General features: G+C 42.8%; 1 protein-coding gene across 3 annotated transcripts in view; it reads left to right on the top strand.

The window, feature by feature from the left end:
• Nucleotides 1–18906, top strand: part of LOC136883239 (serine/threonine-protein kinase SIK2) — a 566180-nt gene that overhangs the window by 351235 nt on the left and 196039 nt on the right. For 2 of the 3 annotated variants that reach the window (XM_067155442.2, XM_067155443.2), the window contains exons 4-6: nt 414–529; nt 11757–11927; nt 18744–18867. In XM_067155442.2, coding sequence (XP_067011543.1) covers nt 414–529; nt 11757–11927; nt 18744–18867 — 411 coding nt within the window. The remainder of the gene's footprint in view (nt 1–413; nt 530–11756; nt 11928–18743; nt 18868–18906) is intronic. The other variant, XM_067155444.2, reaches the window with a different exon arrangement.

Genomic DNA, 18906 nt, shown 5'->3' with positions numbered 1-18906 from the left:
TTTTACATATTCGTGAAGGTCTTTTTAAGCTGAAATAGTTAGTGGAGGTCTAATTTTTCACTAGTCCTTTTTAACGGGGCATTTGCGAGCTCCAAGTTAGCGGCAAATGAGCCAGCCTTCCCTCTCCACAACGAGCTAGAGTGTCTAACATGGCTCCTACAGCGCTCTGGGCGGTACCAAGGCCAAATAGCGACTCCATAGTTTAATATAATTTCCGCCGCTTACGGTGCGTTACTTTTAATAGATTAGATATAATAAATTATGCTCCCTACGTATGTGGCATGCGGTTGCATAAATTGTAGACAAAACACGACGAATATACATCATATTTCTAATATTTTTGGCGATTAGCAGAATTACGTTGCTTCTCTGACGCCCGGCAACAGAAACCTGATATCTGTCCTGTGTTCCAGACTACATTGCCCGGTACGGCCGCATGTCGGAGAGCGGCGCACGTCGTAAGTTCTGGCAGATTCTCTCTGCGGTGGAGTACTGCCATAACAGACGGGTGGTACATCGAGACCTCAAGGTGAGCCTCTTATTTTTATTACTGTAGATTTGTAAGCTTTATTAATTAATGAGGTGCGACCAGGCTAGAGGACATTTCCACTTGTTATTCACATCTTGATTTGCACAGTTCTTGCTGTTTCAGTCGTTCCGCAATGTTCAAATTTGAGCTGAACGACTCACGCAGGCTATGGCTAGTTTGATGTTGATACAGATTCTGTACTTCCATAAACCTCCCACTGCGAACAGAGAAGAAGTTGATGATAATATATAGAGGGAAATTGACTTGTCAAAGAAATCAACAGATAAGTTAGCAACCTAGAAACTAAGAACGCCAAAGCAAGAAATGTGATTGTTATGTGTTAACGATGTCTACGAACCGGTTGTTACTGTACCATGCTTAGAATTTGTTACGAGAAAATTTTTCGATTTTGAACTCCAAAAGAAGAATAAAAGAAATTTAGATGTGTCATAGGAGGCATCGGGATTTGTTAGTAGCCTACAAGATTTTTGAAAAAGTGTATTAGATGTGGGAGTGATAGCGCAATGTCCAGAGAAATCAGTTTTCATCCTTTCAGAGTAGATTCCAAAGAGAAAGTGCGAATTTGAGTGTTAGTGAAAGTGAGAGGGAATCTGAAAGTTGTCACCAAAGACGTAAACTTCATAGCAGTTATGAACTGTCACTAGTTAAGTTCATTATCAGTATACAACGTGATTTAGCCGCCCCTTCTAATGTAGTTTTATGAAATCATCTGCCCTGCCGGTATGCTCAGACAACACAACTGGATATCTTGGTATTTACTGCCTCACCATGATAGATGCTGTAATGTTATACTCGTACTGGAAGACATGCGAGTGCCTTATCAACCTGACACGCCGGCGATATTTCGACCGCAGTGACTTACTATAAGCTGCGCAGTCTGCCGTACGGAACCGTGGCGTGGCGGAGCGGGCTTGCATGTCAGGTCGGAGGTTCGAGTCCGGGGCGAAAAATACACATTTTTGAAATATTTGTTTAATACGGCACCGCACTCAATGCAAGTTCAATACCCGCTTTCATGCAAATCGTGTGTGAATAAATGTGTTTGTGGCCCTAAGAAGGGCCGATTAGTTAGCAGGCCGGACACATACAGACCGGAAATAATAGAAACACAACTGTACTGACAATGTTTTATCGCAGCAAATGCTCGATGTGATGACCGTTTTGGTTTGTGCACATTCGGGCCCGATTGTCTTGCGCGCTGAAGCATTCCAGGTGTAATTGCTTGGCGGGCGCCTGTGATGAGTTGCCGGAGCTGGTCGGGGTTTCCCGGCGCTTGAGTGTAAACGACGTTCTTCAAATGTCTCCACAAGAAGAGGTCTAACGGCGTTAAATCCGGTGATCTGGTGGGCCAAGAAACAGGGCCTCCTCATCCTATCCATTTCCGTTGCAATGCCTCGTTCATATGGTTACACACGGGAACGGAGCACCATCCTGTTGCAACCATATCGTCAAACGATCGTGCAAGGGGGCATCTTCCAGCAGCAGTGGGAGTTCCTGACGCAGAAAGTGCAGGTAGCGTAGTCCCGTCCAATGGCTTTCAAAGGAATAAGGTCCAATCAGGCGATCCGGACTACAATAGTGCATGTTGTGGCGATTGACATTACCATTATTGTGGAAGCGCGATTCGTTCGAGAATAAGATATGCGATACGAATGCTGCATCATTGTCCAGCCTGCCTAATAGCCACCCAGATAACTCCATTCGAGCTTTGAAATCCTGCCCGTGGAGCACAAGATGGCGTGGGTGTAATTTATGTTCATGCAGTAATCGCCAGACGGATGACTGGCTGGTGTTCACCTGTCGTGCAATCGCCCTTGTACTGATGTGTGGATCATTACGAGCTGTCTCCAGAATGGCCTCTTCTGTTTCACTCGATGTAACTGGCCTATCGCGGTCTGGTGGCTGCTTGGAAAGCAAGGTAGTTAGAGTAAGAGGTAGGGATCACGCGCAGGTCTCCCCACCACGCTTGGCCGTCGATGACGTCAACGTGAACCCTCAGCGCCTTGTGTGAGGTAGGCTAATACACTGCTGAAAGCCACAAGTTAGAGATAAGAGAACTTCATTGATATTTTAACATCACCTACACTTCACTATTACAGTAGAGTAATAATAAGGAGATCAAATACAGTGTGAAACCAGCAGCGTTTCTGAAGTATTTCGATCTGTATAAAACGTTGTAACAATGCTAAGACTGTGATCGCAGTGGAATGGCCATTCCATATGTTCATGTTCTCAACACCTAACAATAACAAGGGGCTCTAATTGTTACAGACTCGAACATTAAAGCTTGATGACTGCAAGAAATATGTCCGTTGTTACAAGCAATATTGGGAAACTATATACACTGTCAACAACACAAACAGTACAGTAAAGGTTCTCCAAGTGCCAGGAAATGACAAATTCCACATTAACATTAGATAGGCCATATTAATGAGCCTGTATATTAATATTCTTAGCACTGGTTTCATATACAACATAATAAATTGCCTTTCATAAAAAAATAACGGGTATGTTATACACAAAGAATAATACTGATATTAAGAAGAAGAATATCAAACACACTTATCCATAGCATCAGTGGAATTTCTTTGCTTTTCTTTTTTTTTATCGGTGTTGTATTAACTGAAACCGGTCTCTTGAATGTCTTACTTTTGTTTAAAGCGTCCATTCGAATAAAAGAACGGCTTCTCACGAAGCAACTTGCAAGCTCATAAATTTCGGGGAATTTCTTTTTCAGGATATCCGTAAGGTTTGTGATGATGTTAGAACCCTCTTTCAGTTCTTTCCCGTGGTAAAATTGAAACTACCGAGATCGATAGCTGTAGTCGCTTAAGTGCGGCCAGTGTCCAGTATTCGGGAGATTGGGTTCGAACCCCACTGTCGGCAGCCCTGAAAATGGTTTTCCGTGGTTTCCCATTTTCACACCAAGCAAATGCTGGGGCTGTACCTTAATTAAGGCCACGGACGCTTCCTTCCCACTCCTAGCCCTTTCCTGTCCCATCGTCGCCGTAAGACCTATCTGTGTCGGTGCGACGTAAAGCAACTTGCAAAAAAAATTGGGACCCTTTTTGAAATTTAATTTCCACCCCTTGTAGTCTGACCTGTTTTCTCTCCGTAATTACTTTCTATATCGAGGTTCTTCTTCTTTATCCTAAAAGCTATATAGCCAGTGAAGTCTTCAAGCAGCTCCTTGGTTTCACGACTGTCCTCGAGCTGTTTTATTGGATCTTCAAGGGCTTTAACGAACCCTTGCTCATCCTCCGATAAAAAATAGGATGTTGTGGGCTCAACGCTGGCCTTAGACTGGCACACGATATCCGAGTTTTGATCGAGTTCAGCAGTACATATTTGGGCGTAATATTTCATAATCTTCCGGAGAACAGTTGGAATTTCTTATCGCCTCGGAAGCATTGAGGCTAGAAGCAATGATTTCACCTTCCGCGTCACAGCTGTCGGAAGAGGATCGTCATAAAGCCTTCCGAACCCTCGAAGCTGAGAAAGATAACTTTCGATGATGTCTTGATTACTTCTGTCACCATTTATTTAGATCAGTGGCTTTAGGGAATACATGAAAGTGTATGTTTCGTTCCTTCGCGTGCCTGCTATGATTTGTGCAGCCTGCAATGGCATGACAAAGCATACTGAAAAGTGTACACTATTACTCCTTTTTACGTTTTATCTCATAAAATAAACACACACGATTTCTTATACACCACAGATATGTTACTATCGTGTATTATTAGCACCTAGCTTCTGCGTGCACAGCGATACTTATTCGAAGTACGTCTACCTCATTCAGAGCAGATTCAACGCGAGGGTCCACCGTGACGTCACAACTCTGCTTTGCCACTGCGCACCTCTCTCGTGATCCCTACCTTGTGTTCTACGTACCTTGCTTGGAAATCACGCATGTTGTCCTTAGGCGTCTTTCAACACGGCGGAATGTCGTAACAGCCGATCGTCACCTGTCGAGATACCGTTCCTGGTACAGACTAGTGCCTCGCACGCGTTTTGTCTTGCTTCACCATAAATGAGGAGCATGTCAACGTATTCATCTGTGGAAAACATGCCGAATGGCAGCAGGGATTACAGTACATTCAGGCCTTAACCAGCGGAGTATGTAAAGGGCACAAGATGGATAACAGCGTCATTCTACTGTTTGAATGTGGCAAACGTGGGCCTGTGTTTACGTATTCAAACATCATACCGATGCAAAGATATTTGAACGATGCAGGATTCGAACCGCCGCTGGTACATTCCGTCGATTTCTAGGCAAACGCCTAATCACGCCCGCTACGCTACACAGCTGGAAACATGTTGGTAGTACGACGAGAACAGGGCATATACGCCATCCGGTTCGTTGTACTGTTACCTAGTTTAATGCATTGATTCTCCTCTTCGTTACACCCGGTCACATTAACATACTACATGGTAAAAGGGCGTTTCTACATGATTTCAAGGCGTCATGTTTTGCGAACGGATGATATAACATTTCGCTCGGGTTGAGAATCGTGTGCAAAATGTCCTCACTGAACATTAGTATGCCTGAAGAGGAATAGCACCCCTGTAACCATGTGCACGTTAGTTGGGCTGCTAAATCACACTGTGTCATAATCTTATTGATGAAGAAGTCGAACCTTTTATGTCTGAAATCAGACAGATATATTAGAATTGCAAATAGTTCAACGCTTTGTGCAAGAAAACTAGTAGTGAAACTAATTGACAGGGATAACCCAGGATTGTAGAGGTAGTATTTTAAAATAATTCGTACAGGAAGTATATGTCCTTCAGAAAAGCTGATGGATGTGCCGTACGGGACTCTCGACAGAGATGTTCATAGCGCCATTTGCTATCTAATTTTGTGCAACCCGCCTCGTTTATTACAAATCTGGAGAAAGCGGGCTAGAAAACAGCAGCGCCACTAACACGAGTACCCCGAATGAAGACCAGGAACAGGAACTGCATAGCCTCGTAATAGCTTACTTGGTAGAGGCGCTGGTCTTCTGACCCCAACGTGGCAAGTTCGATCCTGGCTCAGTCCGGTGGTATTTGAAGGTGCTCAAATACGTCAGTCTCGTGTCGGTACATTTACTGGTACGTAAAAGAACTCCCGCGGGACTAAATTCCGGCACTTCGGCGTCTCCGAAAAACCGAAATAGTAGTTAGTGGGACGTCAAGCAAATAACATTATTTTAAGATCTGAAAGTGAACAGTGCTCGAGGGTTAGGAGGTTCAAATCCCACGCAAGAACTTTTTTACCTTACGGCGAGTTGTCTGAGATGTAGCAAGGTTGCATGTTTAACTGGTTCCACAGACTGATTTATTTGTTTGTTTGGCCCTGGCAAGGGCCGTTGGTTTGGTGGCGTATGATATGGCACTGGGATGGAAGAGGCTAAGAAAGATGTGACAGTAAGTCAATTACCGACTTCGTTTAACGCAACACCTGCTCGAACTGACGATCAATGCAGAACTGCGTGCTATGTTGTAAGGTCCAGCATCCCCGGCGAAACGGATCGGACGTAAGATCGTGCGATCTGACGGGCCCTGGGTGCGGTGGAGCTCCACATGAGTTGCACTGGTAGGATAGCGTTCTGCTGCTGCGCTCCGTACGCAGTGACTGTTGTGGAAAGGCGTATGGTCGCTAGTGTCGACATAACAGAACGCTGCTTGGGCTTCGAAATCATCACCATGGAACTCCTTGTTTAAGTGCAGGTGGCACGGGTGAAATTGAAACAGCTGTATCGGCATAGCAGACGCCCGGCTGATGTTCGTCACTTGTATAATGGGCCGTGTGCTAGTGGAAGGGTTATGCCAGATAGCGCCCAAGACATTGCAAGCAGACATCACGGTGTGTCCTTCCCAGGGATGCAGTAGGTAGCAGACGTCTTTCCACAGTCCGAAATGGCATGCCTGTTGGTTATTGTGTATCCACTTAGCGTTCTTGTTACAGGCATTATGGCTGGTCTGCATTCTGTCTAGCTTCTCCATATACTATTCACTTACTTGTATGTGGAATGCAACACGAGGCAGTGGATAAGCTTTGTGCAGTATTGTGACTTGCCTCGAAGGAGGGGAGTTCGCGCAGCTACATGTTATCATTACAATGGGACACACTTTGCCCTGTCTGTGCTCTACGAAGCTTGGAACACGTACGACGACTGACCATCTCCACACATGCCACGGTACATATGTCTCTTTACAGTTCCAAATAGACAGATCAGTCTGTGGAAGTTATCAAGCACATCTCAGACAATTGGCAGTAAAATGTACTTGCGTAGGACTCGCGCCTTTGATCATTGTCCACTATCACGTACACCATGTGAGCTACTGCGAGGGTTGACATGCAGCGCGCAGTATCTGTTCGTGCTCTGTCGTAACGTACGTGTTCTTTGTATGTGTGCTCGTTTTACGAGTTCACTGGAGGTACTCGAAATTAATAGTGGCGTTCACGTAGTCCGTAACCACAGAGGGGCTGGTAAATCACCGGATGTATAGCGACCAGAAGTAGCGAGATTCCTTAACTACAACGAGCATTAGATACTGGAATCAGAGATGTTCGCTGACGACCGACTACCTGTCCCCTGGGGAGCCTGGCTTGACTCGCCTTCACCTCTCTTGCCGATACCTTCATTCTTGGAAGCGTGGGAACAACAGCCGCCACTAATATACAATCTAAATTCCCGTGACACATGCCATCTAGCGCCGATGATTCGAACTGGCACTAAATATATTCAGTGTTTCCGATTTCCGCCACATGTTACCTGCAGCGCTTCAACGGCAAACTCGTCCAGACTGGGTGACAGCAACACCTCCTAGATAATAAGGCCTCACAACAGCGCTGTGACGTCACGCTAAGGAGGCGATCGCAAAGCATCGTCACACACAAACATGATTTTAATACTTTTAGCTTGTGGAATAACTTATTTACCAACAAATAAAGTTTAAATTTTAAAGGACATTGAATTATATTGCCGTTATTATCTGGGAGGTGTTGGTGTCAGTGAGTGTGATAGTCGTTATGGCAGATCACATCTTCGAAAATCACAAATACACATACTAATTCTCTAAGTTGGAAATTGTGTTTGGTTCCCCGGAAAGGAGTTATTCTGAGTAACAATCAACAACTTGGCTGTTGTTACACAGTGGTTAGGGACGAGCTGAGGCTGTAGTGTGGGCGAGGAGATGCAATCAATCTCCCTCCAGCATTGACGTCATCACTCGCACTTCGGTAGCACGGTACCTTGTAAAGTTGTGCAGTTGTTAGTTTGCATTCGGGAGATGGTGGCTTGGGATCACAAAGTGGGCAGCCCTGAAGATATTCGGGCACATATTGGGGCTGTACCTTAACCGCTTCCCTCCCAGCTTTGTGTTGCCAAAAACCTATGCGTCGGTGCGAACCGTTAGCAGATATAATAATAATAATAATAATAATAATAATAATAATAATAATAATAATAATAATAATAATAATAATAATAATAATTTGATGGCGCAAGAGGAACGGAGCAAGGAAGCATAAATACATGACTGAATGGTTGAAAGGGCTGGGCTGTCGTAAGAGAAGAGTATGATGGATATCACATGTCAATGAGCTGTCTAAACTTCTGAACCTTCACATATTCAAGAAGCTTCTGAAGTAAGCTTAACAGGGCAATGGCACAAAGAACTCGTGATTGACATTGCATGTACAGCATTCAAGTTGCACAGGCTCTTGGAATGTAAGAGTATATTTTTCAATTTATACAACATAAGAGCCTATGCTTCTTTAGTAATAGAACATTACAGTAGCGCTTGGTGTAAAATATCAAATATCTTCTATAGTAATTCATATATTGCTTGGAAAACGTGCATCCTGACCTATTACTTGATATACCATACATTAAAAGTGACTAATTACACGTTATTTATTTATTTACACTGTTTACGCCCACATTGGTGCACCAAAATCAAACCTTATATAACAAAGACTTCAAAGAAAATGTTCAGCTTTTAACACTTGACTTCTTCATTCTGGATGATCTGCAGATATGACAGTCTTGTGTCCTTGTCTCTTTGCTGTGTGATCTTTAGTCATTTTAATTCATCTAAATCCATTTGTACTTCTTTAAAGCATGTGTTGTTCAGGAGTCTGGTATTTCACACGTGTAACCCTCCGTTTTCGCATCTCTCCACTGACCATCAGTCTGGTGTCTTTTATTAATAATTGTCCGAAGAATTGTATGAACTTCCGCAGTTTATCTGTTGTTAATGTTTCACTTGCATATGTTGCTTCTGGCTTGAAAAACAACTGCGGGGGATATACCAGGTTGGGATATAGTACCACATCTGAAGTACTTATTTGATTATTGTTTGGTCGGAGGAGCTATACCAGATGAATGGAGAGTTGCTATAGTAGCCCCTGTGTATAAAGGAAAGACATAAAGCTGAATATTACAGGCCAGTAAGTTTGACATGCATTGTATGTAAGCTTTGGGAAGGCATTCTCTCTGATTATATTAGACATGTTTGCTAAATTAATAATTGGTCCGAAAGAAGGCAGTTTGGGTTTAGGGAAGGTTATTCCACTGAAGCTCAACTTGTAGGATTCCAGCAAGATATAGCAGATATCTTGGATTCAGGAGGTCACATGGACTGTATCGCGATTGACTTGTCTAAAGCATTTTATAGCACAGATCACGGAAGACTACTGGTAAAAATGATTGCAGTTGGACTAGACAAGAGAGTGACTGAATGAATTTGCTATATGTATAGAAAATAGAACTCAGAGAATTAGAGTAGGTGACCCTGTAATAATTAAACGGGGAATTCCTCAAGGTAGTATTGTTGGACCTTTATGTTTTATTTTATATGTATAAAATGATGTGTGTACTGTAAAAAAGTGGAATCGGAGATAAGGCTTTTTGCAGATGATGTAACTCTGTACAGAGTAATAAATAAGTTAGAAGATTGTGAGCAACTGCAAAATGACCTCGATAATGTTGTGAGTTCCTTTTGGGAATCATTGTAAAGGTGGTTTGAAAAGTTTTCGGAATGTACTAGAATTAAGTATCTTACCTCGGTGGAACTGCTTTTATTTTTCAACACAGTCTCCCTGTAGACTAATGCATTTGGTCCAGCAATGTTCCAATGCCTTCATCCCATCTCGAAAATGAGATTCCTCCAGGCCTGCAAAATTCCTCTCCAATTCGGCTGTCAGTTCTTCCCTTGTAGAAAAACTCCGTCCACCGAGGAAAATTTTCAGCTTGGGGAATAGATGAAAGTCTGATGGTGCCAAAGCAGGTGAATAAGGTGGATGTGGCAACAATTCGTACCCCAGTTCATGAAGTTTTGCCATGGCAATAACACTTGTGTGCGGGGTAGCGTAGTCCTGATGAAAGATGACCTTTTTTCCTTGCCAAACCAGGCCTTGTTTCGCGTATCTTTTCCTGTAGTTGGTCTAGGAGGTTTGCATAGTATTGGGGTAATCACATAAATATGATTGTAAATAAAAGGTACAGATCTCTGCACATGGTTATGAGAGCGTTTAGGGGTTGTAGTAAGGATGTAAAGGAGAGGGCATATAAATCCCTGGTAAGAGCCCAAGGAGAGTATGGTTCCAGTGTATGGGACCCTCGTCAGGATTACTTGATTCAAGAACTGGAAAAAATCCAAAGAAAAGCAGCTCGATTTGTTTTGAGTTATTTCCGACATAAGAGTAGCATTACAAACATGTTTGAGCTGGGAAGACTTGGGAGAAAGGAGACGAGCTGTTCGAGTAAGTGGTATGTTCTGACCTATCAGTGGAGAGATGGTGTGGAATGACATTAGTAGACGAATAAGTTTTTTTTATTTTTTGCTTTACGTCGCACCGACACAGATAGGTCTTATGGCGACGATAGTATAGGAAAGGCCTAGGAATGGGAAGGAAGCGGCCGTGGCCTTAATTAAGGTACAGCCCCACCATTTCCTGGTGTGAAAATGGGAAACCACGGAAAACTATTTTCAGGCCTGCCAACAGTGGGGTTCAAACCCACTATCTCCCGATTACTGGATACTGGCCGCACTTAAGCGACTGCGGCTATCGAGCTCGGTACGAATAAATTTGAGTGGGGTCTTTAAAAGTAGGAAAGATCACAATATGAAGATAAAGTTGGAATTCATGAGGACAAATTGGGGAAAATATTCGTTTATAGGAAGGGGAGTTAGGGATTGGAATAACTTACCAAGGGAGATGTTCCAATTTCTTTGCAATCATTTAAGAGTCTGCGATAACGACGGAGTGCTAATGTAACTTGGCTCGTCTCAGTTTCTGAGTTCTGTGGATGCTTTCTCGTTATAACCTCAGCAAGATGTTTAAATCTGTCTACGACGTTTATTATGTGAAGTGTCAACTTATGAGCCCAATTATTGCTAATATCTCTATTTTGTATCAGTACTCATTGTAGAGGATGAAGTCTGCTGTCCTAGCTCAAGTTCGATCAGTGCATCGCTTGTGCCACTGGCAGCGCTCTCTTTTGTATTAGTTCTTCATCCAGTGTCGTTACCAGGAACTCGAACAAAATGTCTCCCTTACTCGCCAAGAATGTGTGTTCTGTAGCTTTTTGCATTCTTCTTGCTCGTTAGGGTGTGTTCCACCTCAGGCGATGGGGCCCATCGTAACTTCTGCTTGTTCTGGGTCTTCAATACCCCATCTATCGGTACGTGTCCAGGGTCAGATTGCCGTATCTCCAGTCCGCTTGTGCAAATGGAACATAACATGGTGCCTCCCTGTTTCAGCTCTGAAATCAGACTTTCAAGTACTTCATTCTAAAGAATGTAAATATTAGTATATTTAAAATCGCCCTTTGATACGTGTCATACAATAGACTTTCCTCTATAGTTTTCATTTAATGGTGGTGCTGGGTCAGGTAGCCCTAGTACAGGAAAAGATTGTTGTAGACAGTATAGTATTAGACTCATTCTCCCGATCTAAGTGTTTATGATTTTTATTTGTGGGGAAATTTAAAATCACAATCCACGTGCTCGTGAAGCCTTGGACAATGAAATGATATCTCAGAAATGCAACGAGTGTTTCGGAATGTTTTTACAGCGACGCGTTTGTATGCAGATCAACGGACATTATTTTCATTAGCTTCCAACTCCGTTCATTACTAACTCTAGGCCTATGTGTAATAGTGGCGTCGTGTACCATCGTCCTGAAGTCATCAGAGGGAGATCTCTATTTCAGGCGGAGAACCTGCTCATGGACAGCAACATGAACATCAAGATTGCCGACTTCGGCTTCAGTAACCACTATACCCCCGGCGAGCAGCTGGCGACCTGGTGCGGGTCCCCGCCGTACGCCGCGCCAGAGGTCTTCGAAGGCAAGAAGTACACCGGACCCGAGATAGATATCTGGGTGAGTTTACTGCTACTTTTAACCCTATTTCACACCATAAACACTCTGGTTAGCGATGCAGTGTTAACTAGGGTCACGTGTGTTAATAGTCATTACCGAGATTAGAACACATCCTTGGACAACCACGGAACGGATGTTATACAGGGTTATTCACCTAAGATGTTACACGGAAATAACGTCTAAACCATTGAAGATATCGGCAGTCTGTGTTCAGATTCGTAAATGATACCCACGGGCTTGTAAAATAATGTGCTACTTATTCTCATGGGGTGATTAATAACCATATCTTTAAATGGAACGGCACAAATTCATACAGCTGGCTAAATGTTCAACTGCGTACAAGTTCAAATATGTAAGTATTTTCTAAATCGAACAGTTACTCAATAAGAACAACATGCCACATCAGACGGTGTGCAGCCACAGAATGGATACCAGGCATGTAAAGTGTGTATGACATGCGAAGTCATGACAGGAAAGGGAATAAAGGAATAAAATAAATACTTTGTGAGAAGTTCCTCTACAGTTCTACTTTGCAAACAAACTTACCTGAATTTAAATTGAAAAATATGAAAATTAATATTCCTTAAATAAAATACTCAATAGTTGGACCTTGTACTCACACTTGGTTCCTACCTGATTACTTACACATATGTTATTTGAAGGGCGCCAGCTACAACTCAGTGCAGCAGTAAGAGAATGAGATTCTTGAATATCTCTAGGGTGTGGGGTAATAAGCTTACTTTTGACAACATACCACATAGGTTCTAGGAAAAGGAGATTGTTGTTCTGTTTCCCCATTAAATTTGAGGTTATGTAATTCTGCCCATGAAATGAAACGATAATTTAATTTGATAGGATAAAATATATTCTTGAAATTGTATAGAAAAATTAGTAAGTCTTGCTGCGATAAAACAGATGAGAATATGAAATTATGACATTGCAACTGAAAGAAACTAGGCACGAATTTGAATTCTTCTTGACCGGACATTAAACAATTATACACGAAATATATCCCTCACTGGTACACTTGACTGTCCCTTCAACACTTTGAGTGTAATTACGACGTATTCCTTTGAATTGGTATTTGCTGTAGATGTATCAAGCCTAATCCTTTTTGTTTCTCTTACGACTAAGTATCCATGTGACTGCTTCTACTTCATCCAGATGACTTCTTAGCAAGTCTGTCCTATATGACTTCATGGCAAGTCTATCCCTCTAACTGAACTGACCGACTGAGGTCTCGCCTTTCACTTGACTAATAACTAATGACCGACTGAGGCCTCTCCTTCCTGTTGACTGAAGCTATAAGACGCTGGTCCATTGGTTGACACACCTACGCAATCTCCAGGAATAACTATGATCTACTCCCACCTCGCGACAAATGTTACACGCTATGGTGAAACCGCCGGCGGCACCCTAGGTATCTCCAAGAAAGTGAGCTCACCGCACGATGACAGAGCGATGACTCGGCAGTTACTACAATGTCACGCTGTCTGATGCGGCACGCTAAAGCCCAAATGCGGGTTTTATTGATATCTCAAAAAATAGCTGTCCGATTTTGAAAATACTTACATATTTGAAGTTGTACGCAGTTGAACTTTTAGGCCAGCTGTATGTATTCGTGCCGTTCCATTAAAAAATATGGAGTTAGTATCAAGAATAAGTAGCATATTATTTTAGAAGCCCCTGGGTATCATTTACGAATATGAATGCCGTAGAAGTTAGTGTTGGCTACTGAATGCATGATTCGAAGCAGTGTATCGATTCATTCAAGTGTCTGAGTGAATCGATTCACAGGAACGGCGAGCTCACGGCACACGATTCTGCTTATTCCCAACTGACAGTGCTGAGTGGCGCACTCACTGGACGTTGACGGGGAGCCGAGCTTCCGCTGCAGCGAGACAGCGAATCATGGCACATCGAAAGAATTTGGAACGAGCGCGGCTCAGTGAGACAGCAGATACACACGGCTCCTTATCGGCTCACTGGACACTGGCGGGTGGCGGAGAGCCGAGCATCCGCTGCAGCGAGACATACAGTGAGCCATGGTACACTGAAAGAATCGTGAACGAGCACGACTCAGTGACACAGGAGATACACACGGCTCCTTATCGGCTCACTGGACGTTGACGGGAGCCGAGCTTCCGCTGCAGCGAGACATACAGTGAGCCATGGTACACTGAAAGAATCGTGAACGAGCACGACTCAGTGACACAGGAGATACACACGGCTCCTTATCGGCTCACTGGACACTGGCGGGTGGCGGAGAGCTGAGCTTCCGCTGCAGCGAGACATACAGTGAGCCATGGTACACTGAAAGAATCCTGAACGAGCACGACTCAGTGACACAGGAGATACACACGGCTCCTTATCGGCTCACTGGACACTGGCGGGTGGCGGAGAGCCGAGCTTCCGCTGCAGCGAGACATACAGTGAGCCATGGTACACTGAAAGAATCATATGCTATAATGGACTCTCGAGCTCAGCTCATTTGAAAATAATACCCATTTGCATTCACTGTCCTCTTCTTACAGGGATGTTTAAATAATAGATGGATTTATATGCAGTGTTAAAAGGGTAGTCAAAACATAATTCTGAAGTAGCTAGTAAATAGGTAGGCTGTTAAGTTATACATTTTATTAGTTTAATGAATCTTAGTAGTCGGATTTTTTATTACGGACACTCGAGTTTAGACTTTAGTTACAAACGAACCAATAGGCCTATTGCAATGCGAGTTATACCAATATTTTCCTTGTTTAATTCTACGTTAGCTTATATAAGACACATTGTTTTCGACGTTCATTAAATATGATTTGTGATTGTAATGAATATTGTCCGGGTTTTTTGCTTCTTCTCTAGGAAGCGCTCATTTAGGAATATATACAAGGAAAACTACTTGTCTGATGGTAATGACATTTTTATATGTTATAACCACATGTATTTGTAGTGTAATACGCAAGTTACAATTTTTTTCAACCATCCCGAAAAAAGTTCTTATCATTTTTCTAAAGCAACTCTTTCTTAGCTCAGGATAAACGTACAGCAGCTCAGTCAAACTACAACAACAGTAACCGTACAGTGTGGTACACAGCTTTTCCAGTACTTTCAGTTTATTTCCTCTTCCCATCACCTTTTCTCATAAGGGCTTTGGCGCGTTTAAAAATGGTTGACTTCCTAATTTAGAAATATCACAGTGACAATTTGTACAAGAGTTACTTGCATTATTATTTACAATATTTAATTCTATCAATTTTCTTCTTCTGAAAAATCACCATGTTCCGATGTTCGGTGTTGATTATGACTAGCTCGAAACAAGAGACATTTTCAGACAGTCCGTCTTTTTCCCAGTAGTGGTCTTCAATTTTCTTAGCGTGTTTAACACATTGTTTCCAGAGTTCAGGGGTCACGCGTTAATTGCTCCCATACCTCTACCATTTTCTAATATGTTAGCCACATTTGTTTTTGCTATTTTCCCTTTTACGTAAGCCCAAATGAGCTCGATTGGATGAAGCTCGCAATGGGCCACTGGTAACCAAACAAGCTGTACATCTGGTCGAAGTCGTTTAGACAGTTGTTCCAGCTTCTTTACCGGCGTTTGAAAATAAAGCCTGGCACGAACAATCAGCTCTGATTTAGTTAATTTGTTATAATCGTCAACTCCAGGTGGTAGTGAAATATTCTTTGATGTTATCCAAGATATAATTTCAGGTTTCAGCCATGACATGTTCGGATTTTTAGATAAAGGATCGACCGTCGTATGATATGGAGCTAGATCCATAACGACCACCGACCTTTGAGGCAATAAACTCAGGACTTTCGTGAACCATTCTTCATAATGAGACAAGTTCATCTCATTGTGGTAATCACTACTTCCTTTTTTGTCAATAAAACAAAGTTCTGCACCGTCAAGAAATCCTTCTTCACTTTCGGTGTGTAAAATTATGATGCGTTTCTCAGCTCCAGACGGTGTTTTGAACCCTCCATGCCATCCATAAATTTGCTGAATGTACCGATTGTACTTGTCAAAGTTGTTTTCTAAAGCTTCAAGCACGTTCTCTTGCCACCCACATTTCATAGTTCTGTCCGCCCTGTGCTCCTCTCTAGGCATGTTGTGATGCAGCAATTGTGGAATTTATAAGAGGAAATAAAATTAAAGGTTTGAAAGTAAACGAAAAGCTGTGTTCGTTGCTACTGAACGCGGCAACGGTCCGGAGTACACAACACCTCGAAACGTCGAAAACAATGTGTCTTATGTAGGACTCGCATTGCAATTGGCCTATTGGTTTGTTTGAAATTAAAGCGTAAACTCGAGTGTCCATAATAAAAAATCCGGCAGTAGTTGACATTTGACAATTAAACTCGACTCTAGACTCTAGGCAATGGGTTGGGATATAGTACCACATCTGAAGTACTTATTTGATTATTGTTTGGTCGGAGGAGCTATACCCGATGAATGGCGAGTTGCTATTGAAGCCCCTGTGTATAAAGGAGAGGGTGATAGACATAAAGCTGAAAATTACAGACCAGTAAGTTTGACATGCATTGTATGTAAGCTTTGGGAAGGCATTCTCTCTGATTATATTAGACATGTTTGTGAAGTTAATAACTGGTTCGATAGAAGGCAGTTTGAGTTTAGGAAAGGTTATTCCACTGAACCTCAACTTGTAGGATTCCAGCAAGATATAGCAGATATCTTGGATTCTGGAGGTCAAATGGACTGTATCGCGATTGCCCTGTCTAAAGCATTTGATAGGGTGGATCATGGGAGACTACTGGCAAAAATGAGTGCAATTGGACTAGACAGAAGAGTGACTGAATGGGTTGCTATATTTCTAGAAAATAGATCTCACAGAGTTAGAGTAGGTGAAGCTTTGTCTGACTCTGTAATAGTTGAGAGGGGAGTTCCTCAGGGCAGTGTTATCGGACCTTTATGTTTTCTTACATATATAAATGATATGTGTAAAGAAGTGAATCAGAGATAAGGCTGTTTGCAGATGATGTTATTTTGTACAGAGTAATAAATATGTTACAAGATTGTGAGCGGCTGCAAAATGACCTCGATAATGTTGTGAGATGGACAGCAGGCAATGGTATGTTGATAAACGGGGTTAAAAGTCAGGTTGTGAGTTTCACAAATAGGAAAAGTCCTCTCAGTTTTAATTACTGCGTTGATGGGGTGAAAGTTCCTTTTGGAGATCATTGTAAGTATCTAGGTGTTAATATAAGAAAAGATCTTCATTGGGGTAATCATATAAATATGATTGTTAATAAAGGGTACAGATCTCTGCACATGGTTGTGAGGGTGTTTAGGGGTTGTAGTAAGGATGTAAAGGAGAGGGCATATAAGTCTCTGGTAGGGACCCCAACTAGAGTATGGTTCCAGTGTACGTGACCCTCACCAGGATTACTTGATTCAAGAAATGAAAAAAATCCAAAGAAAAGCAGCTTGATTTATTCTGGGTGATTTCCGACAAAAGAGTAGTGTTACAAAACTGTTGCAAAGTTTGGGCTGGGAAGACATGTGAGAAAGGAGACGAGCTGCTCGATTAAGTGGTATGTTCCGAGCTGTCAGTGGAGAGATGACGTGGGAGGATGTCAGTAGACGAATAAGTTTGAGTGGTTTCTTCAAAAGTAGGAAAGATCACAATATGAAGATAAAGTTGGAATTCAAGAGGACAAATTGGGGCAAATATTCGTTTATAGGAAGGGGAGTTAGGGATTGGAATAACTTAGCAAGGGAAATGTTCAATAATTTTCCAATTTCTTTGCGATCATTTAAGAAAAGGCTAGGAAAACAGCAGATAGGGAATCTGCCACCTGGGCGACTGCCCTAAATGCAGATCAGTATTGATTGATTGATTGATTGATTGATTGATTGATTGATTGATTGATTGATTGATTGATTGATTGCCCTATGACTATGAGTCATGCTCATGACCACTCAAAAGTACCTGTTTTATATTGGGAAGAACGGCTCAGTATTCTCTCAGTTCATATGTCACATCGTTACACAAGACTGGAATCATATGTGGACAGACGCAATAACAGTATGTTGAATCAGAAAACCAGCGGGCTACTATAAATATCAGGTAGCCTGTACAAAATATGACGATTTAAAAAGTCGTCAGCTGATAGAAAAACACATATTTTCAAAAATGACTGAGCGAGTTGTCATGCGGTTAGTATCGCGCAGCTATGCGTTTGTATTCGGTGGATGGTGGGTTCGAATCGCACCGTCGACAGCCGTTAAGATGGTTTTCCGTAGTTTCCTCATTTTCACACCAGGAAATGCTGTGACTGTACCTTAATTCAGGCCATGGCTGCTACCTTCGTAATCCTAACCTTTCCCACCCTGCGTCGCCGGAAACCTTCATGTATTAGAGTGACTAGGTCAGATGGCAGCTGCGAGCACTGAATGCTTACCAGTACATACTACACAGATGCTTCCCCCTGTGGGTGGGGGCGGTTGAATAACACCCACGGTATCCCCTGCCTGTCGTAAGAGGCGACTAAAAGGGGCCCCAGGGGTTCTGAACTTTGTGGAGCGTGGGTTGGCGACCACGGGGCCCTCAGCTGAGTCCTGGCATTTCTTCCACTTACTTGTGCCAGGCTCCTCACTTTCATCTCTCCTATCCGACCTCCCTTGGTCAACTCTTGTTCTTTTCCGACCCCGACGCTATTAGGTTTGTGAGGGCTAGGGAGTCTTTCATTTTCACGCCCTTCGTGGCCCTTGCCTTATTTGGCCGATACCTTCATTTTTCGAAGTGTCGGACCTCGTCCATTTTTTCTGTCTGGTTAGTGTTATTGGTGTTGCAGAGTCTCGGTGTGGTGCTGTACGTGCTGGTGTGCGGTGCGCTCCCGTTCGACGGCTCCACTCTGCAGTCGCTCCGCGACCGTGTGCTCTCTGGCCGATTTCGCATCCCCTACTTCATGAGCTCAGGTAAGTCATCGTCAACTCGGATTTATATTACCTGTTTGA

Source organism: Anabrus simplex, chromosome 11, assembly GCF_040414725.1.
Source record: "Anabrus simplex isolate iqAnaSimp1 chromosome 11, ASM4041472v1, whole genome shotgun sequence".
Classification (NCBI taxonomy): domain Eukaryota; kingdom Metazoa; phylum Arthropoda; class Insecta; order Orthoptera; family Tettigoniidae; genus Anabrus; species Anabrus simplex.
Note: the sequence above shows the minus strand (reverse complement) of the source record. Positions and strands in the feature narration are given on the sequence as shown.